Here is a 22,692-nt window from a genome sequence, read left to right as displayed (position 1 = left end):
TCAGTTTTGACGAGAGCACAAGAATATGTGTAAAAAAAAAACACAAATTCTATTATTATTAACCTAAAACGCCAAATGTTGGTGAACTCATGTAATATACATTTTTTCGATATTATAATATTTAGGTAAAAGTAAAAACAATGTGTAAAGAAGAAAAATATGTGCAACTATAATCTTCCAAAATAATAAAAGAAAACTAATGAAAATGATTTGAAAACTTTGAGTTTGAATGATAAGAACAAAATAAAGAATACTTTGAATAGTACCATGATTCATTTTTTAGTGTAAAAATCTAATTTTTCGTTAAAATGAAATGTACTGTGTGCTTTTTGTTAAAACTTCGTAATAATAATTCACTCTTTTCAACTTTAATAATTCCCTGAGTCATCATGTGTCATAATTGCCTCGAGAAATGGCGACCAATAGCTAAAGGCTTTATGAAATATATGCTTGTCCTCTAATTTGTATCAATTTTTTGGAGGGCGGGGATTTAATTAAATTGTGGAACATGTTTATGATACGTATAGTATACAAGTTCTTTTGTATGTGTGTATATAAAGAGCACACACAATATTTCTTTTTCAACCATCATGTTCAATTAAAATTTGATGCATAGCATGCATACTAACAAGTGGTCCAGTAGAAATGCTATAGAATCCCATGTTAGTAATGTTCTATAATTTTGTTTTCGAGATGTGAAAATTGACAATAATGCATGATTTTCTAGTTGAAAGCTTTAAAATGAGGTGTGCCATTTAACAGTGGTTAGGGATGCCAAATGCTTAACAAATGTACAAGATAAATCTTTATCGAAAAGTATCGTCTTTATCAAAAAATATAAATAAAATCAAAAGTAATAACTCTCATCTACATCTCTCTCAAGTAAAAAAGAATATAATATGATTTTTCTAATATCAAATTTGCATATTTTCAATGGGGATGCTTTAGAATCCTTTTAGCCTTAATACAAAGTTTGAGCAAGTGATCATTTACCACAGTGGTGGAAATGTGTTGAGCCCTTGTATGACGGCGTGGGTTCAAGCCTGTCGATGACTAATCTAACAAAATATATCATTTGACAAAAAAAAAAAGTTTGAAAAGCTTAAACATCAGAAACAAAATATTCTTAATGTTGAATAAATTAATCAAAATGATTAGCAAATACCCCATTTATAGGTAAAACTAGCATATTTTCACTACAAGAAAAAAATACTGGTGTCTATTAAATTTAGTGTTTAAAATATCGATATACAAATTTATAGAAATATCGATGGATATAACGAAATTGATATCAGTTATTCTCAACAAAACTTATGAAAATTTGTAATTTGGTGGGTCAACTCATTCAGATTTAATCGAAATTACAATAATTTCTCAAAAAAATTCAAAAGTTCAAAATCAGCAATGTGTTCGAGTGGAATTATGTATTATTGATATCCATTGATTTTCTTACATCTCGACGATATAAGATAAAGTTTGCATTTCACCTTTCTATATCAATCATTTGATTTTTCGAATATATTATTAAAAAAATAACAATTTCGTGAATATTTTAAATACTAGTTAAATTATTCAATCAAGTTGGTTGGAGAAAGTAAAATGAGGGAATTTAAAAAAAAAAAAAAGTTTTACCTATTAAAAGAAAATGATTTAGCCAAAAGAATCACCTAAAAGTAATTAGAGGAACAAAAGAAAGTCACGCACGCCCACTTTTTAAGAACAAAAGCTCAAACTCTCTCTCCTCTGCGATCGCTTGCTCTTTCTCTCTCCCTCTCTTCTCTCTGCTCCTAACCGATCTCTTTCTCTCAATCTCGCACACATTTTGAAGCCCGTCATCTCAAGCTCTTCGAGGCCAATCTCGCCCGAAAATGGGTACCTTCTCATTCCTCCGATCCACCTGATTTATATTACCCAAATCATAATTATAACCAGACGTTTATTTATTTATCCATTTGTTTAATTTTCCGTTTTGCATTAATTAATTGCGATTTACCACCTGATTGCCATCAATTTCAGACGTTTATTGATTGTGATACAGAGAGCGGTCATGCGTATTTAGCATTTTCTACTTTGGGTTTCAGTTTTTGTGTTTAACTGTTCGTGTAATATAACTTAATTTAGGTTGATTTGATTGATTTTGCATCAGTTGGATGCAAATTTTGGGGTTTTGAAGGGTAGATTAAGGGGAAATAATTGGTTGTAAAAGCCCCCTTTATTTTTATTTTTTTTTGTTTTTTTTGTTTTGTTTTGTTAGTCAGAAAGTGTAGGAAAACATAACAAAATGTTTTCTCTTTTATTCATTGAGTTAAGCTTGAGATGCCGGAAATGTAATTGGATGTTAATCTGGGGATTATAGGATTTTTTTTGGCTTAATTGAGGTCAGTTAGATTAATTTGTTACACAAATGTAATTGATTTAACTTTCTCATCAGCAATGTAATATCGGGGTAAGGTTAATTTGCATGATACTTGCAGATCAGTGTAAAAAATTTACCTTTCTAAATTCAAGAACTAAAAAAATTATGTTTTTGTTGTGATGTACAAAAGGCACGCAGAAATATATATGATTGGATGAATTTTTAAGAGTAATGAGAAAATTGGTGGCTATTATGTTTGATTGTACAGTTGGTCTTTGTTTATTTTGGCTTTTTATAAATGCTTTCCATGATATTTGAATCAACAAACCTAATGTGTGCCAGATTGAATTCTTTATCTGTTTCTTTAGGACATTTTGTATCTTTGAAATCCATGGATTTTGTTTCTTATCTAACATTTGAGCACACTCTCATCCAGCAAAAAGTGAGGAGTGCTGCTCTACTCAGCTTCTTGACGGGGATGGTACATTCAATGTCACCGGAATTGATCAGTTTATTAAGGAGGCAAAATTGGCTGAATGCGGACTTTCTTATGCCGTTGTCTCCATTATGGGACCACAAAGTAGTGGTATGCATTCATTTCCTCAAGCATAGCATATAAGTCTTTATTTTTCCCGGGTAACTTTGTTGAGGGTTTAGATATGATGAAGTGTGTTTTATTAAATTATTGTTCAGTATATTGCTACCTGTTTGAAGTTTAAATCAGACGGAGAAGAGTTTATAATGTGCTTTGGTAATTAAAGGCATGAATTTCTATGGAATATGTTTTCTGTTTTCAAATCTGACACTGATAAGCTATTTTTTGAGTTTAGCTTGCATGGAGGGATGTCATATTGTCTTCTTCTTCCTGAATATATGTTAAGGTTTCACTTAATTTTTTTTTCCTACTAATGATCTGGCCAGGAAAGAGCACATTGTTAAATCATTTATTTGCTACCAACTTTCGCGAGATGGATGCTTTTAGAGGAAGGCAAGTTATCATGATGCTCAATATTAAATTAGTTATGTTTTTATTTTATGATCACGAAATGTTGGGTGCATTTTTTTTTTCCAGGTCGCAAACAACCAAAGGTATTTGGGTTGCAAAATGCGCCGGCATTGAGCCTTGCACTCTTGTAATGGATTTAGAGGGTACCGATGGAAGAGAACGAGGAGAGGTGCTTTTTACACCCCACTTTAGTTATCTTTAAATTATCATTAATGGTCATGCTTGGATTTTATCATCAAAACCAGTTCTCTGTTATATTCTTCTGTGCCCTTGTAGCTTAAAGAAAATCAATACTTACTCTATTAAGTAAGAGTAGACGTTGGTAATTTGACTAGCAAATAAATGAGAAAACGGAAAGGAAAAAGTGTTATCACTTAGGGATTTATCATTGTTTCTCTCGTGCAATTGTACATTTTTTTAATGTTGAGTGTTGTGAAGCCTTCAAATGCTATGATTCCTTTGCTGCTATGATCAATTAATTTGTGGAATTAATAGAGGATAGTGCCATTCACACACCCTTTTTACCTCCCACACACCATTGTTAACTTTTGGCCATTGATCTTCTTTAATTCATTTGATCCGATGGCTGAAAATGGAAAGGGGGTGTGTGAGAAGTAAAAATGCGTGTGTGGGTAGCACTACCCTTAATAGAGTGCAACTACCTGACAAGTTCATTTTTATTTTATTTTATAAAACACTGGATCAGTGCTTTTCTATTAAAATGATCTTCAAATTTAATGCATCAAGCTCAACTATGAGATGGTAGAAAGTGGATTCGCAAATGTCTGTAGTCTTTATTAACTATTCCACGCTGTAATGCATTATTCTGTGAACATTCTTTTTCCAGGTTCAAGTATTTTAATATGGAATTAGGTTGTGTAATTTAATTCGTTTATTTTGAACTACATTACTGTAACATTTGATCTAACTGTTTAAACAGTTCTGGACAAGAATGACATAATTGTTTTGATTATTATTATCTGTTTTTCTTTTCAAGGATGATACTGCATTTGAGAAGCAGAGTGCCCTCTTTGCTCTTGCTGTTTCAGATATAGTGCTCATAAACATGTGAGTTTTTCTACCCTTTAAAATATTCTTTAGTCTAACCATGTCAATATGTATTGCTTTATATCCTGCTTAGTTGCTCTTAATTAATATATTGTTTGGGGTTTCATTTTTCCATAATCCATGTGAGTTATTCTCTAAAACAATTTTTATCTTCCAGGTGGTGCCATGATATAGGCCGTGAGCAAGCTGCAAACAAGCCTCTCCTGAAGACTGTGTTCCAAGTATTTTTATACCTAGCTTCTGTGTTTAAGCAGTTAGTATAAATGTCATAAGATTGCTTTTGTTTTTTTTTTTTTTTTAAATTTTTAAATTTTTTATAACTTTATGCTTGACTAACAGGTGATGATGCGATTATTTAGTCCGCGTAAAACAACCCTGATGTTTGTCATCCGTGATAAGACAAGGGTTAGTTCCTCTCTTCTAGCTTCCTACGTCGTAGCCTGAGATGGAGTCAATTTTACTCTGCATTTATTATTCATATTTTAGTTCCTGTTGCATCACTTTGTTTCTTTGTATAAGTCTTTTCAATTCTGGGTTGAGTTTTTGATTGTATCCTTTTCTTTGTTTAGACGCCGTTGGAAAATTTAGAACCAGTGCTTAGAGAAGACATTCAGAAGGTAAGTGATTTATTTCTTTACTTATTATTTTCTGACTTAAGTTGATGTTTATTTTCAACCTTCTTTATCCTTTGTTGCAGATATGGGACTCTGTTCCTAAACCTGAAGCCCACAAGGAAACTCCACTAAGTGAATTTTTTAATGTAAGATGCGAATACTTTTTTGACATATGAGCATAGACATGTACTCATTTTTGTGGGCTAAACTGTTAAAGAATGACAGTAATTTGATGTTATTGTGGTGAAAACTATGAATCATGTGTATTGACAATGTTTTGATAATTGAATGGCTAGGTTGAGGTTGTTGCTCTTTCTAGTTATGAAGAAAAGGAAGAGCAATTTAAGGAGCAGGTATATGTCTATATGTGTGTCTGTTGATCACATAGAATTATTTTTAGCCTTGTATCAGGTTAAATTAAAAATTTAATATTGGTTTCTTTGTTCTTGGGATACAATGAACTTTAGCTTTTTGCTAGATATAGCTATCTAACATTTTTGTTTTCTTTCTTTGGTAAATTATGTTTATAAATTAAGGTTGCTAGCTTGAGGCAGAGATTTTATCATTCTATTGCACCTGGTGGTCTTGCTGGAGACCGACGGGGAGTAGTTCCTGCTTCAGGGTTTTCGTTTAGTGCACAGCAGATATGGAAAGTCATCAAAGAAAACAAAGATCTTGATCTTCCTGCCCACAAGGTAACCCTGTGAATATATTCTCACTTATGACATTCATGTCCTATGCATGTTATTTTAAATAAGCCATCTTTTGTTCAATCATTGTAGGTCATGGTGGCTACTGTACGTTGTGAAGAAATTGCAAATGAGAAGTATGCTGCTTTTGCAGGAAATGAGGTATCTATTTTCATATGGTACCACATTTTTTTATTCTTAAAATCTTGTTGATGTTATAAATTTGGTGGCCCTTGAACTCCTAAATTATCACAGGAGTGGAGTGAGTTGGATGAGGCTGTTCAGTCCGGTCCTATTTCTGGCTTTGGGAAGAAGCTCAATTCAATCCTTGATACTTATCTATCAGAGTAAGTATCTTCATCTGATTTTCTCGGCGGCAAAGCTATAGGATACATTTTGATCTAAGGAGAGAGAAGTTCTTTAACTGTCTTGTGCTAATTAGGTAGCATGCACTTTCTGTGAACATCTAGAATTCACTTTGATGGTCACGTTAGGTTTGTTGTAGAAACTTGCTTCTAGGGTCTGGATTATGGTACTCATGATACACAAGACTCTTTAAGTGAGCCTCATTTCAATTCAACTGGAGGATGGGCGCTGGTCACACTATGGTTTTTTGTTATGTCAAATACCAAAAGCGCTTTCGGAATAGTGGGTGATCAAGTGTTAGTCCGTGCTATTGGTCAAGGTTTTTCCTTTGTTTTTTGGGTACAAGGTTTTAGCCTTGTAAAAGACGAGTGAACAATACACAAAATGGTAATAACAGAAAGAGAAAGAATCTCATTGACACGGTAAAAGGGGAGGAAGAGAAATAAAGTTGGCTGCTTTATGTTTTATGTTCAGATTTTTCGTTAAATTGCTTGTTAGAAATGTGCGCGTAACTTTACCTTTGCTTTAATTGTACTGAGCAACTTCAGGTTTAAGGTTTCTGTTGCAGTTCACCTTTTGCCTTGTGTGGCTGAATACTTCTTTGTATTTAGTTGATTAATATGTTTATTTGTGCAATTTTAGGTATGATGCAGAGGCTATATATTTTGATGAGGGTGTCAGAACTGGGAAGCGCCAGCAACTCGAAGAAAAATTGCTGCAAGTAATAATCTCGATGTCATTTTTGTGCAAGCTATGTGTTGAGAATATCACGTTTTAAGAATGGGAAAAACAAGAACAAACTCCGGAAATCGAAAACAAATAACCAAGATAAATAACACCAAGAATTTACGTGGTTCGGCAGTATGTGCTTACGTCCACGGGACAGCAACAACAATCTTTCACTATATCAATAATGAGTACAACCAATAATCTTGCCAAATCTCTAGAACTAGGACTTGACGAAAAACCTGAAAGAACAAGAACAAGAAATACCCTATCTCTTTTCTTTTCTCTCGCACACACTTTACAATATTCTCTCACTCTAATCCCTAGAGTGGTATACAATTTATTGTTTTGCTCTCCCCCTAAAAATAGTACAATAGCCCCTTTATATAGACATAATAAAGGTCTTCTTCAATAAGGATTACTAATCCTAATTGGAATCTAGTTATGAATCCTTTTCCAATTGAGAAAACAATTTAATCCTCTAAGACTATTAATTCCCAATAGACTTAGGACAACTTATCATGGGCTGGAAAAAACCCAACACTATGTTCCTCTTTTGTTCCCCCTCCCCCCTGTAGGGCCTGCTGAGGCTATGCAGTGTTGCATATTTTGTAATTTTTTTGCCTATAGAAATTGAAGAACAAGTTATGTTTGTAGTTCCTCCTTGAATCTGCTATACATGTCAAATGTATTGGAAAACAAGTTATTTTTGCCTACGGAAATTGAAGACCAATGTATAGTAAAGCTTTTTGAGGCCTTCCAAGAGATTAAAGTTTAACTTGTTTTGCATAAAATTATCCCTTTTGTATATAAAATGAGTTCCAATACCATCTACCTTATTCATGTCTTTGTTCTCTTATTCACCTTTTCTGCCCTTTTTTCTAATCTTATTTTTCCTTTCTTGTTAGCTTGTCCAACCTGCGTTCCAAGCTTTACTGGGACATATAAGATCTGGTACTCTGGATAAGTTCAAGGAAGCATTTGATAAGGCTTTGAAAGGTGGGGAGGGATTTTCAGCGGCTGCTCATAATTGCTCTCAGTCCTTTATGGCTCTGTTTGATGAAGGATGTGCAGGTATGTTTTGGGAATTCCATTTTTTAGCAATAGCTGAAAATTTAAGAATAAATAAAAAATTGAATTACAAAATAAGAGAAGCCTTTAAGTTGATTAAAGAATACATAACCAGTTTGGAATGTATCGATGTACACTCCTCAGAACACATTTAAAAAAACTGAATTACAAAATATGAGAAGCCTTTAAATTGATGAATCGAAGAATACATAGGTCACAAAACAGTTTGACATGTACTAGTGTACACCTTATAACACGTTCAAGGACAAGTTGAGTAAAGTGTTTCTTCCTACCAGAGCCAATGTGTTCTTAAGGGGGAGACTTCAAAATAACAGATTTTTGAATTAGCTTCACAGATTTGAATAATCTTTTCTTGAATATCATTAAAAAATTTCGGATTGCCTAGTATTCCACCAATTAGTAAACCAAGATTCCAGACTTTTATTAAATGAGAGAGAGATCCACCAAGGCAAAAATACTATAGATGCAAGATATAGAAGGGAAATTAATACTTTCTTTTTTGCCATTTTTTCGTCTGTGAATTTAAAATTTTTTTATGAATGCACCTCATTCGTCGACTCTATATGTACTAATATTTCTATCAAGCATAAGTTCTATTACAAGTCATCGATGTATTTCAGGATTTTTTTGTAATTCAGTACAGCGGTTAGTCCTTGAATTTTAGAAAGAATACAGAATATAGAATAAGAAATAGCCCTCTTCAAATTAATAGTAGTCGGATTTCAAGACGAAAGAACTCTCGTGCTATCAAAATATCAAATATTTAGAAAAAAAATTCTTTACTTCATACTTTATGATGAAATGTTTTGTTTTGATATATGATGAATCTATCATTTAGATTTGTTATTGAATTGAGTTAAATGGATTTACATACACATAAAAAAAATTGTGGACATAAACAATTTAGTTTTAGAATTGTTTCATATACGTTTGCTTTGGCTCGAGTAAGCGTTCTGAAGGAACTTCAGTTAAGTTATGCTATAGAAAAAAGATGATTCTTGAGTATTTTTTATCTCCTTGCAAAGTATTCATTCATTCTTCAGTTCCTTTTTCATGCTTTGAAAGTACAATGTAATATTAACACATTATTTTTGCAGATGCTGTTATCACACTAGCAAACTGGGACACATCAAAAGTAAGGGATAAACTTAAACGAGATATAGAAGCCCATATTGCTTCAGTTCGTGCTGCTAAGCTCTCTGAACTTACTGCACTTTATGAGGTATACTGGCATATTTTTTTTCACTGGTCCTTGTGGAATGATTGGGGTAACGGATAATCAGAACCCAAGCAAAATTAGAGTGCAGAAGGAAATTAAAAGGGAACTGGGATCAAGCAAAAACTTATATGGTTTTGACCTATATTTTTCTTGATTGAATTATCTAATGGACCATGCTGATAATTTGACTACATTTTCAGTCAAAATTGAAGGATGCATTATCGGCACCAGTAGAGGCTCTTCTAGATGGAGCTAATAGTGAGACCTGGCCCTCAATAAGAAAACTTTTCCAGCGTGAGACAGAATCAGCTGTCTCCGGGCTCTCTAGTGCACTTTCTGGTTTTGATATGGATGAAGAAGCTAAGGGCCAAATACTTGCAAATCTGGAGGCGTATGCAAGAGGTGTGGTAGAAGCTAAAACAAAGGAAGAGGCTGGAAGGGTTTTGATTCGTATGAAGGACAGGTAGGAAATCCTTGCAATGGTCACATTCAGGTGTCTAATTGTTTCAGATTTTATCATATGCAAATTAAGCTTCAATTTGCCCATGGTTCTGAGACGTTCAGTTGTCTAAATTTGAGTTTATCTTATGCAAATTTAGATTTAATTTTCTGACAGGTTTGCAACAACACTTAGCCATGGTTCTGATGGTTTAAAATTATCTACAGGTTTGCAACGTTATTTAGCCATGATTCTGATTCAATGCCACGTGTCTGGACTGGGAAGGAAGATATTAGATCAATTACCAAAACTGCTCGTTCTGCAGTATGTCACAGTTTCTGTATTATCTGTTACATTTTGTGTCTGAATTCTCCGTAAAGATTTCTCAACTATATTTTCAACTTTTGCAGTCCTTAAAATTGCTTTCTGTTATGGCTGCAATCCGTTTGGATGATGAGGGCGCTGATAATATTGAGAATACTTTGTCCCTTGCCTTGGTGGATTCCACAAATGCTGCTGTTAAAGATCGGAGTATCGCGACCGCTGACCCACTGGCTTCAAGCACTTGGCAAGAGGTGGTTTTTTTTATTTTTTTTATTTTTAAATTTCAAGCTTGTGAATTTTTAATTTGTATTGCAGTGTCCCATCTTTTGTTTATTTTAGAGTTGGCTCAAAACTGAGCGCGGTGGCGTTGTAGGATTTATATAGCCGACCCCACTTAGTGGGATAAGGCTTTGTTGTTGTTGTTGTTTGTATTGCAATGTCCCATCTTTAAGAAAATAGTGTTAGCATTGTCGGGAAACTAAAAGGTAAAATTTAGTAATGACATTGGCCTACCAGTCAGAATGCATATGCCAAAATATGACATTTAGTATATGGGTGTATCACAAATTCAAAATACAGCACTGAAAACTCTTATAAAAACATTTAAATATTATGCATATGCATGCACTGGCCCACCCAGTTACCTGAGATGATCTAGATAACTTAAGTAAAATATGAAATAGGAGAACAGAAAACTGAAATAGGGGAGGCATATATGGGTGTAGTGACTAGTCACATTACTCATGATTAAAATTTTCTTTTAGTAACTACAACTACAAGGAGTTACACTTTTTTTTATAGTGGTTAAACAGGGGTTGTACATTAACGAAAGACAACCAAACTTAACAAAGAAATTTGCAAAGTAAAAGACAGTTAATAGCCAGGGGTTCAGCTGATCCCGGAAGTCTTAGTCGGGTTTGGCAATGTATTCTTTTATGTGCTCGTTCTGTGGTACTGCTGGTAGCCCTTAGTTTTTCATGTAAGCACCAAGTAGCTTTTGTGACTTCCCTCTTATTAGCAGATTTCAGCATCAAAAACATTGATCACACCTGTCCAGTGCAAATCTTTGTGGCGGCAATTCAAGGCAGAGACTGAATACAGTGTTTCTCAGGCTATTTCTGCACAGGTATGATACAATGCTTGCTAATATATATGTTTTGTTTCGTCCTCCATCTGCTATGGTTTCTTATTTTTCTTAATGGAATCCATGAACTGTTTTTTATTGGGTCTCCTATAAAGTATTATTTGGTGGGCTTTTATTGTTATACTTTGTTTTTGTTGGGTTTAGATTTAGATTGTACCATTGCAGTGCATTTACACTTTTATTGATCTTATGCCTGGCTAGATTTTGTTTAATTTAAATCAAATGGGTCATTATTTTTTCAAGAGGTGTTTCAAACAGAATTTCTTAATTGAATTACTCATGTAATATTTCATCTTTTGTTATTGTTGGTAGAGATTAGGGAATAGTTCTAAGGAGTTAAAGAGGTAAAACCAAATCATTATATAGGGCCGCTTAACTTATATTTTGCAGTTGAGTCAATGCATGCAGTGTTGCTATTGCCCTGCATAAATGGTTACTGTTACTTGGAAGACATTAGATTCAAAGTTTTTAGCCACGGTTGAGATGAATATATTGATCGATACACGTCATATAAATATTCTTATCAATAGCTCTTCAATTTAGTATTTCTATGAGCTTAACTTACTGATAGTCACACCTAGTCCATTCCTTATGCTATTTTACTTTTCAGGAAGCTAACAAGCGTAATAACAACTGGTTGCCACCTCCGTGGGCTATTGTTGCCTTGATTGTGCTGGGATTCAATGAATTTATGACACTTTTAAGGTACATACTTTTGTGAAGGTAGATGATGATGCTGGTGCTCTACCTTTTATTTTATCCATTACCACCATTCTCACTATACCTTCATGGCAGAAATCCTTTCTATCTGTGCGTCATCTTTGTGGCCTTTTTACTCGTTAAAGCCCTATGGGTGCAGCTAGACGTCGCGGGTGAATTCCGCAATGGTGCTGTGAGTATCAAATCACAAGTTTATCTCCTCCCTCATCCCTTCCCAAACTATTTAAGATAGGACTCCGGTCATATAATACGAATAACAACATATTGTTATTGCAAAGGGTTATTTAGAAGTTGACTTGTAGTCGTGTGATACTGTGCCTGCAGCTTCCCGGGCTTCTATCCTTGTCGACCAAGGTGGTACCAACTATCATGAACATGATGAAAAGACTAGCAGAAGAAGGGGCAAAGCCTGCAGCTAATGATCCTCCGAGGAACCCTGCACCAGCATCAACAGGCTATGGGAAAGAAGGGAATTCTAGCAGTGAAATGTCATCAAGTGGCTCATCGGGAGTGACAGAATCTGAATACTCCAGCTCCTCAAAACACGACTAGTTTAAACAATCTGAACAAAGGCCCTTTTTTCTGTTTGAAAATTCTGGTGTTCTGCGTACTTAATGTCAGGGTGTTAAGTCGCTTATCATCCTCGTATGTTAGTTCTGTGAGCTTGTATGTTACCTTTGCAAGCGTACAGCAGTAATAGTTTTGTAGGCATCATTTTTTAGCGAGTGCCGCATACAAGGGGCAGTTTGTTGTTTTGAGGAAGCCCCGTTAAGCATTTATTTTGTCAGTATAGGTGTGTTCTTGTTTATTTGGTGTTGGAGGAGCTACTAATGGCTCCTTTCAGTGATCGATATTGATATCGATCATGTTCGTTGATTGCATCAGTTTTGTATTGCTAAAGTTGTAACCAAGCTTGGTGTTGGAGTTGACTGAATATTGGCAAGCAATTCACTCAGTATTTCATGTGTAAGAACACTCCTTTGGATAAAAGCTTATACTAATTCTTTTTGGTAATTTTATATTTTCCCGGGAGAGAATCCTAGTTTATAGTTTCTGTTTGTTTACTCTTTTGTGTACAGTAGTTTTACTTTCTTCCCACCACTGCTATTTTTTAATTTTTTAATTTTTTTGTCAAACGATCGATTTTGTTAGACTAGATGTTAGGTTAGTCATTACTGGGATTTGAACTCACGTCGTTATGTAAAGGTTCACACATTTCCATTAAAGGGCCATTTGCCCACCACTGCTCTTTCTCGCTTCCTAACCTCGTTGTCTTAGTCATCTCGCACTTCAAATTGCTCTTTTCTGTTTTCGACGAGTTGCTTGACTCAAAGCTACGAATTGGAGCCGGTCACCAGTTTCCGACGGAGAGATTATTATTGGCCATCCTCTATGCGGCTTCAAACTCTGAATGTGAATTATAAGGGAGTCATGATTCTATTTGGTAACATTTTGCAAAACAATTTTTCAAAATGTGTTTGGTGTGTTCAGGGCCGGTTTTGAGATTTTTTAGGCCCATGGCGATGCTATCATGCCCTAATTTCGTATAAAAAAAAATATTTGTTTTCATACGTAAGATTTCAATAAATTTATATTATAGAGAAGCACTTCAAACTCAATAATTTAGAAACACAAAAAAGCTAATTTACTTTGTATTGAGACAAAGGGAACCAAAAAAACTTCGGGTTTACAAATAGATAGATGATGAGTTTTGTTTCCCTTCTATCTGAACTTTTAAAGTGTTTTTTATTTAAATAGTAAGATGTTTTTCCTTATTAACATATGGGACTTAAAAAACAATCATATCTTTCGAGTCTTTAATTGATATGTATCAGCAATGAATGAGCACCAAAATTAAACCTACTATCGATAGACATACATACATTAATTTCTTGAAGGTTAATGCTAGGGATACCAGATTTATAACCATATGATGTGATTGTTAATGATTGAATTATTAGTTAAATGTTAATTAACGTGCTTATCTCTTATTGGTGACACACCTTATTGTTTGCAAATTTAATCTAAAAACTTGGTCTATTCATTACTCTTTGTTGAAGTTAGACTTGAATTAGAATGAATGTCTAAAAACTACAATCCACATAGCTACTAGCTAGTAATTAAAAATAAATCAACAACCAAACATACATTTGTAAAAATTAGAAAGAATAAAAATGAACATAGCATTTCAAACTTAGGACCTCTTGTTAATTTTAAACAACATGAACAACTACTTTTGATTAAACTTCTTGATCATTTAACCAACTTTTATAAATATATACTCTTATGAAAAGAAATTTTTAAAAATTGGAAGGTAAAAAAACGCACATAGAGTTTTGAAATCAAGACCTCATTGTTAATTTTAAACAGCATAAATCATCAATTCCAGTTAAACTTATAAATCATTTGACCAAATTCGACAAATTTGTACCCTTACGAAATAAATTCGTAAAAGTTAAAAAATAAATAAATACACAGAGTTTTGAACGAAGGATCTCCTTGTTAATTTTAAACAACAAAAACCCCCAGTTCTAGTTAAACTTCTTGATTATTTAACCAAATTTTATAAATTTATACTCTTATGAAAATATATAAGAATATACCACCTTAATAATTTTGGCGCCCCCAATTTTTTTGAGCCCCAAGGTCGCTTAGCCAGCACTGGGCCAAGGCGGGCCCTAGATGCGTTATAAATAACAAATATAGAAAATGAAATACACAAAATATAATATTCAGTCTAGGTTCTGTAATTTATCATATTGATGTTTTTTGTGTGTGTTTTAAGAATAGTTTTCAAATACAAAGTAAAACACAAGATTTACGCAATAAAGTTAAGAGTTTTACTATCATCACAATCAATATCTCAACCAATTCCTGCCGCCTCCACTACCACCACCATTACCACCGCTATCATCACCCCACCACCACCACCATCACCGTCACCAACATATTTGTCATCACCATCTCTCACCACTACTGCTGCCATCATTGCCACCGGCACCATAACCCCACCATCGTTGCCATCACCACAACCACCGCCAACCTCCTTGCCATCACCACCTTCCACCATCGCTACCACCGCTACTGCCACCACTAACACCATCACCACCACCACCACCAACATCACCACTATCTTCATCACCAAACCCCCACCACCATGGCCACCATCTCCACCATATCCCCCGCCAACTCTCAACCACCATTGCCACCACCACTACTCACCACAACCACTCACCGCAACCACCACCATTACTCCTCGCTACAATCACCATATATGGCACCACCACTCCCACCACCAATGCCTCATCCCCACTCCGTGATTGCCATTAACCATACACCATCAACACCATCACCCGTAACCACCATCTATATTATCACCACCACCATCATTTTATAATTATATAACATAAACAAAACAAGAAAACTAATTATTATTTTTTACATTTTAATATTTGTATCAAACACATTTTCAATGTCTACTTTCTCCAAAAAAAAAAAAAAAAAAAAAAAAAAGGGATTAATTCACCAAACGCATTTAATTGTATTTGTTGTTTTCATTTTACAAAACAGTTATTCATACATTGTTTAGTAATACATTACCAAACATGCCCTAACAATCTTTTCAAAATTCAAGTAATGAATATTGTATTAATGCTCATTAGGGGTGGGTTCAGTTCGGTTCAGTTTTTTGCCAAAACTGAAAATCGAACCGAAATTACTATTCGGTTTGATTCGGTTGGGTTTTCTGTCGGTTTGTGTTCGGTTCGGTTCGTATTCGGTTCGATTTTTCTCGGTTCGATTTCAGGCCGGTTTGGTTTTTATTTTATTTTATTTTTAATTTTCCATAGCAAAAAAAAATTGAAAGAAAACAATTTGCAACCATTTTGTAATACATCTAGAGGAGTATAAATAAAATCAAAGTCCCATTTCAACATAGATAAAATAAGCATTCCGAATTTCTAATAGAATCAAAGACAATGAAAATAAACATTCAAAGTTAGTTTGATCCTGAGGGCTATTTGATTTTGATCTCATTGAGTTTGAACTTGAGCTTGAGGTCCTTGAGACCTTTGACACCTTTGACTTCATCTAATTCACACAAAATAATAAGAGGATAGTAGTTAGTACTACAAACTTATACAAAAGTAAATTGGTGCAGATTCAGTTATTGGTATAAAAGTTAAAAAATTATGATTTAATCTTATGTGATCATTTTTCAAGGCCAATGATGCAAAAATGCAGCAAGAATAAGACAGAACAGACCTATGAGGTGTATACCGTGATAAACCAAATGAAATCAAGCATATATCAAACGATATGTAAAATCCACTTAACACTAAAACCCCCTCACAAAATCTGACTCGAAGGCACTCTGGTTTAACATATCTACCAGACAGACACAACAAGCACAATTTTACATGAAGAGGAAAGACCAACCAGTCATGTTCTTATCTCCGATTTTCCATTCATTCTGATGCAGTTAATGACTTAGTTTAGGCCAAACCAACCATTCATTCTGATGCAGTTAATAACTTTAACATCAAATCAAAATCAACATGTATAACCAACAAGGAAAGAACATAAAAGAAAACCCTCATCTGTTCACACCTCTCTACATTTCATATCTCTGTGATTACTTCACGTTTAATGCCCTCAATACAAACCGTCATTCATTTTATATCTTAATTCTCTCTTGGAAGATCAAATATGCTAAAAATAAGATAAAATTGTTGTTGGTGGGTAATACTGTGGTCGAAGGAATATGTTTTTACTGTAATTATGGTTCTGCATATTGGTCCACCTAATTGCATAATAAAAGACCAGTTACAGATTCTCATAGGATTCCAAAATACGTAGTGTAAACTGTAAACCTCTCTCGTGATTATAAATTTCGAGGAATGATTTGGATGAACTTAAAACAAGAGTGCAGAGCATGGAATCAGATAACAGTAACCACCAATAGTTTTATTGTGTATATATACATCTAAAATTCAAAGCAATACCCACAAACAGGTTCTCAAAATCCCAGAAAACCATCAAAATCTTCAATCAAGACAAAGAATAATTAATCAAATATTACAATTTCTGAAACATGGGTATTCTCTGATTATGCATGTAGTTTTAATGATTGTTTTAGTAAAGACCTAAAGATATATATCATATGGCTTTGAAGGAAGAGAAATGGACGTCTTCATAGTTAGGAAGTGAAACATAATTTTATTGTGACTACAACAATGCAACCGTTATCTCACTACGTGGTTAATCAGCATAAATCCAGAAAATAGAAAAACAATCACATAGAATTTTAAGGGCAGATATGGAGTCACAAAGTCCTATCCTTCTAACCATAATTCGAAAAGTGAGTAGTAACGGCAGAAAGAAACCTAGAAACAATCACACTGAAAATAAGCACACTGTGTGAAATTCACAAGTCAATAAAATACTAGATCTGGAAGAATCGGTAAGCAGAAGCCCAGATACATGTGCTTTCATAGATCTCAGTCAATTCATAACACTAATAAATCCAAGAGTAAGTAGTAAATGCAAAGTATGAAATGAATCCTTGTGACAACCCGTTCCAAATTTTACGTTTTTATTTTATTTTAAAAGCGTGAATTTACGAAATTGCCCTAGAGGTAAGGACTTTGACTTCCGTTGACCATCGACTTGAGAGATGTGAGACTTATTCTTTTAGCATATCCTCGTAGTACTCGTTGGTACGAACGTACAGGCGAAAGCTGTTTGTGAGTCCGGATTATAACGGTATAATTACAGACGTTCGAAATTGGTTATTCAAGGTTTAGTGTTAATTAAATTAAATCCCCACTTTGTGGGGTGAAGCCCAATCAGAAATGGAGGAAAGAAAGAAGAGAAAAAAAAAAAAAAAAAAAAAAAAAGGAAAAAGGAAGTGGCTTTCCCGTCCACCCGTACCCACCACGAGTTCCCATTTTCCAAGGCCGATTCCGGCCAACTCCGGTGGAGTTTTTCGATGCCACTACCACCATTTTGAAACTCTCATTCCCCTCTACAAAAACCACCCAAGAACCACCTTGATTAACCATGGTATGTGGCGGTTTGAGGCCACGAAAGTTGACGAAAATCAATAGTGCTCCGGCCACCCTTTTCGATTTTCCAGCAAATCGGCAAAGTGATGGCTGATGCCACCACTTGGGCTTTGTAGCCCATCATCCCAGGAGGAAAACCCAACCAACCTTGACCCCGTTGGACCACCGTAGACGACGAATCGACGTCGGGAAGTTTTAGGCACCCGCCGGCTTTGTGGGCAAAATTGACCATCTTCCGTCCACTTTTCGACTTCGTTGCAGGTATGAAAGTTTCTCCACTCACTGAGATCTTCATTTCTGTGAAGTTTGAGAATTTTTGGAAATAGTTGGATTTTCCGGCGAGTCGGGGCGGCCGACCGCCACCCGCGGCGGCGCTTGGTCAGTGGGCCGCCAATGCTATCTTTAGGCTATGTCTTCAGTTTTGTCATTTGAATGACGTAGGTTGATCGTTGGAACCTAAATTTGTTACGATACGTTACTTGATAAAAATGTGAATCAATGATCCGACCGTTGGACCGTCACCAAAATTGGATACATTATAATACGTAATTTTTAAAGATCATAGGAATTTATGGATCGGGAATCCGACTTACGGATCTTCCTGAATTGGATTTGTAAGTTAGTAAAATAAATGTTCACGGCCACTTGTTTTAGGCAATTGGCGGAGATCTGACTGTTGGATCGTAATGAAATTTTAATATGTTATTCTAGAAACATATTGTGGATCGTTGGGAGTTGCGGATTGGAAATCTGATATGCGGATCTTCCGGGTCAAGTTATACAGGGTTGTAAACCCTACCGTCGATCTTTGATCGACTGTTGACTTGTGGTCAATGGGTCTCAAACTATTTTAAAATGTCGTTGAGGTTGTGTTTTATGTGAATTACGTATTCTACGGATAAGAGTTCTGAGATGTGATTTGATAATTGGTCACAGGGACCAATCATTCAGGACGCCTCGATGCGTGCGCTAGAGAATCATAGTGTGGACTCCAGGTGAGTGGATCTTTTCCTTTTTATCGTACATATTATTGAGAGTTCTATCGACACTTTTAAATTGATTAGGTATATTACCTTCATATAATTATTGTGAATGCTTGAAGTACATATGAACTACGAATGGCTTGATCCCCGTTTAGGGTACGTAGGTAGTCTAACGAAACATTAGATGCGGCCATAAAATATTTGAGACAAAAGCCTTGCTTGGGAAATTGAGTAATGCGAAGGAATTTGGTAAAGGCAAGTTTTAGTTTTGTGAATTAGTTAGTTACATTAGTGTTAATTGGGTTGTCATGGATAATTATCCCTGAAAATAAGTAGTTCGGGAGTAGGGCGTTATTGATTGTACACTTCACACCGTATTGTTTATAATTGAAAATGCTACGACATGGTTGAGTATTAGATTGCATCATGGTATATCCATATGTATATTACTTGCATATAATTATTGGGAATGCTTTCAAGTGCAAAGGTGAACGCAGGACACCCAGGTAAGTTCAGGTGAGTTTATGGTATTAGTTGAATCGATTGCGTTATAGCATGACTACAATTATGTGTTAGGCAACTTCGATACTGTCGTACTGGTTGCCATGAGTTGCACATGTTATATTGAGATGCATTAAGAGCTCATAAACCTGCATCCCGGTGTTAGTGCTCCCGCCCGTGGCCAGGGCACAGTCCTTCACGTGATGTTCACCTCCCGCACCTTACGCTCACCTTGGATCCAAGGTAGGTGCACAGTCCTGTCATACATACCACTTTAGGTGGTTCCGACTCGTAGGTGACTCGCGATTATTCGCACAGTCTTCACGTGATCGTAGCACTTGAGCGTATTTATTTACACCCAGTCCTGTCGTACAGACCACTTTAGGTGGTTCCGACTCTTGTGCAGGTATACTTATTGAGCTATTGGCTAGCCATGATTGATGAGATATGGATAAGTCGTACAGGTCACTATAGGTGACTCCGACTTATATGCTAGCCATGATTGATGAGATATGGATAAGTCGTACTATAGGTGACTCCGACTTATATGCTAACCATGATTGATGAGATATGGATAAGTCGTACAGGTCACTATAGGTGACTCCGACTTATATGCTAGCCATGATTGATGAGATATGGATAAGTCGTACATGTCACTATAGGTGACTCCGACTTATATGCTAGCCATGATTGATGAGATATGGATAAGTCGTACAGGTCACTATAGGTGACTCCGACTTATATGCTAGCCATGATTGATGAGATATGGATAAGTTGTACATGTCATTTTAGATGACTCTGACTGATATATCACTTTGTATTGATTAAGTTCATTTGGCCTACTTATTAATGTATGGTGGAGTTGATGGCAAACCGTGGTTTTGGTCATTTCTGAGTATGGTTTGGATATATGTATATATGTTGTACTGTCCTATAGAAAACGATAAGGGAATTACAGTGAGGGGTTATTACTGTTAGAAAGGTAATAGTTTTGGGAAGCTTGGTTTTACTGCTTACTCACACTTTTTGTTTTGTACCCCTTCAAGTTTTAACTGCTGAGTTCGTATCGACGAGGATATATCGCTAATCTTAGTATTGGTGGCTACTTTTAAGGGTATGATTCTTACCCACACTACTGTACCTTACTTATGCTCTGACATCGTGCAGTGAAATGGGTTCGCTCCCTCTCGTAGCGCACTCTGGTATTTAGACACTTTTAGATTCAAATTTATTCACTTTTTATACACTATCACATTTTATGGCTTCGTCACCTTCCAGGTGTCGGCCAGCACAGCTCGATTCAGGGTCCAAGTGGACTTTCTGGGTCGGGGTGTGTCAATCCTTCTCTAATCAGAACCAATTTCAATAGATAAATAGAACAGAAAAATTAAACACAGAGAAATGAGAGTATGAGACTAACCTTTTGCAGTCGAGACTCGAAACGGCAAGAAGAAGCTCACTGCGAGATGAAAGACTGACGGCGAGGGCGAGGTGTGAGAGATTGAGAGTGAGAAGGGTCGCGCCGTCGCAGACTCGGGGTCGCCTGGGATTCAAGAATGAGAGAGACAGAGAGTGATTGAAGTTGAAGATCGAGAGAGAGAGAGGAGGCTAACCTTTTCCTGTTGAGACTCGAAACGGCAAGAAAAAGTTGACGGGGAGATGAGAGACTGACGGCGATGGCGAGTGTGAGAGATTGAGAGTGAGAAGGGTCGCGCCGTCGCGGGTCGCCTGAGAGATTGAGAGAGACAAAGCGATTGAAGTTGAAGACCGAGCGAGAGAGAGAGGAGGCTCAGGCTGCGTGAGAGGGTTACTGGGTTAGGGTTCATGAAAGGAGTCTGGAGGCAGGGAACGAGAGAGAGAGAAGAGGGGAACGAAAAATAGAAAGTGTGGCTGCTACTAATAGTGGCTAGGGTTACAGGGTTTTGTTAATTTCCTCATAAAACTTAAAAAAGGGAACGAGAGAGAGAAAAAAGGGGAATGAAAAATAGAAAGTGTGGCTGCTACTACCAGTGGCTAGGGTTACATGGTTTTGTTAATTTCCTCATAAAAATTAAAAAACTGAAACCAACTTGGCAACATGTTTTGTTTTGTTATGATTGTATGACTAAACTATTTATAAATATTTAAAAAAAAAAAATATATATATATATATTAGTTCGGTTCGGTTCGGTTTGGTTTTTTTCGACCTCGGTCCTGTTCGGTTGTTGGTTTTTTTCGGTTTTCGGTTTTTTGAACCCATCCCTAATGCTCATAGCATTTTTCATGTCCTTAGTGACTGCTTTTTCATGTGGTTTTTTCTACAATCTCTTACTTTTCTCGGCACTATTTCTTTGTTTTTTATTTATTTATTTTTATGTCTTTTCTATAAAAGGTCTATATATAATGTATGTAGGAGCTTCTTCCAGATCATACAATTAATTACAGGGACCAGCCCATATTGTGTCACAGACCATGCAAGCCTCACAATCCATTTTTCCATAAATACGAATATCTCTAACTTCGTGCCTTTCCAGCCTCATCGATCATTGAATGTAAATGATACGAATACATCGTCGACCGTTCAATCATTCAATGAAGAATTTAAGGAGATGGAGATTACGTAGCACTATAGCAGTGGTCGATCAAGTTTTGTGAAGGAAATATATAGGTGCCTCCTTAGAACACGGACACTTCAAAATTTGTTCTTATTTTTGCTTCTTTACGTGTGATTCAATCTCTTAGTTCATATGCTGATAAAGCTAGCTTGTTCATACCAGAAGCTTGCAGACATTTACTCCCAACAGTTATGACTCTTTTATCTTCTCTGCGATGCATGGTTGCATGAGAAAGAAAAGATTAAGATCTGTAATCCTGTTGACATCGACGCATAAAAATTACGAATGGTTTCTTGTTAGATATACGGTATTCCTACGTTGTCAGAATCATGATTTCGTATTTAAACATATATACAGTATTCCTACGTTGTCAGAATCATGATTTCGTATTTAAACATACGCTTAATTAACAAACTTGAGTCATGGTCAAATAATTTAATACGTTCGATGTACCATCTCATAACGTAACATGTTAGATTGTCTCACGAGGAAAAGAAAACATATACTCTCGTTTGATGAGAAAAGGGTAAGAAGCAGTATTTTATTATATTGGTAGGGTACGTACTTTTTGTTTTCGGAAAAACAGGCTAGAGGAGAGTTGAGTTTTCCGATCAGTTTGAAAGATTCGAGTTCATTCCAACACCAGAAGCTGCTGGTTTGGTTAATGTGTGCAGACACATAGTTGGCTTGTCTATTGCAAAAATTTAGAGGTTGTTTGTCTGTTTGGTGAGCTTTTATCAGCTAGAATTGAAGGCAGGCTTCACATAGAGAGGCATATATTGTCAT

General features: G+C 35.6%; 1 protein-coding gene across 1 annotated transcript; it reads left to right on the top strand.

The window, feature by feature from the left end:
- The first annotated feature begins 1,694 nt into the window (after window positions 1-1,694).
- LOC137739148 (protein ROOT HAIR DEFECTIVE 3-like) lies at window positions 1,695-12,777 on the top strand. Its single transcript, XM_068478658.1, has 23 exons — window positions 1,695-1,872; window positions 2,793-2,942; window positions 3,278-3,344; window positions 3,429-3,531; window positions 4,360-4,430; window positions 4,588-4,651; window positions 4,770-4,835; window positions 5,000-5,047; window positions 5,128-5,190; window positions 5,341-5,397; window positions 5,581-5,739; window positions 5,827-5,895; window positions 5,989-6,080; window positions 6,742-6,820; window positions 7,734-7,899; window positions 9,015-9,139; window positions 9,337-9,599; window positions 9,803-9,899; window positions 9,986-10,150; window positions 10,921-11,025; window positions 11,654-11,748; window positions 11,839-11,935; window positions 12,088-12,777. Exons 1-23 carry the CDS (start codon window positions 1,869-1,871, stop codon window positions 12,313-12,315), a joined length of 2,433 nt encoding a protein of 810 aa, XP_068334759.1. The 5' UTR covers window positions 1,695-1,868; the 3' UTR covers window positions 12,316-12,777.
- The last annotated feature ends 9,915 nt before the right edge of the window (window positions 12,778-22,692 follow it).

Source organism: Pyrus communis, chromosome 7 (genome assembly GCF_963583255.1).
Source record: "Pyrus communis chromosome 7, drPyrComm1.1, whole genome shotgun sequence".
Taxonomy (NCBI): Eukaryota; Viridiplantae; Streptophyta; class Magnoliopsida; order Rosales; family Rosaceae; genus Pyrus; species Pyrus communis.
This window is presented reverse-complemented; position numbering and strand designations above follow the sequence as displayed.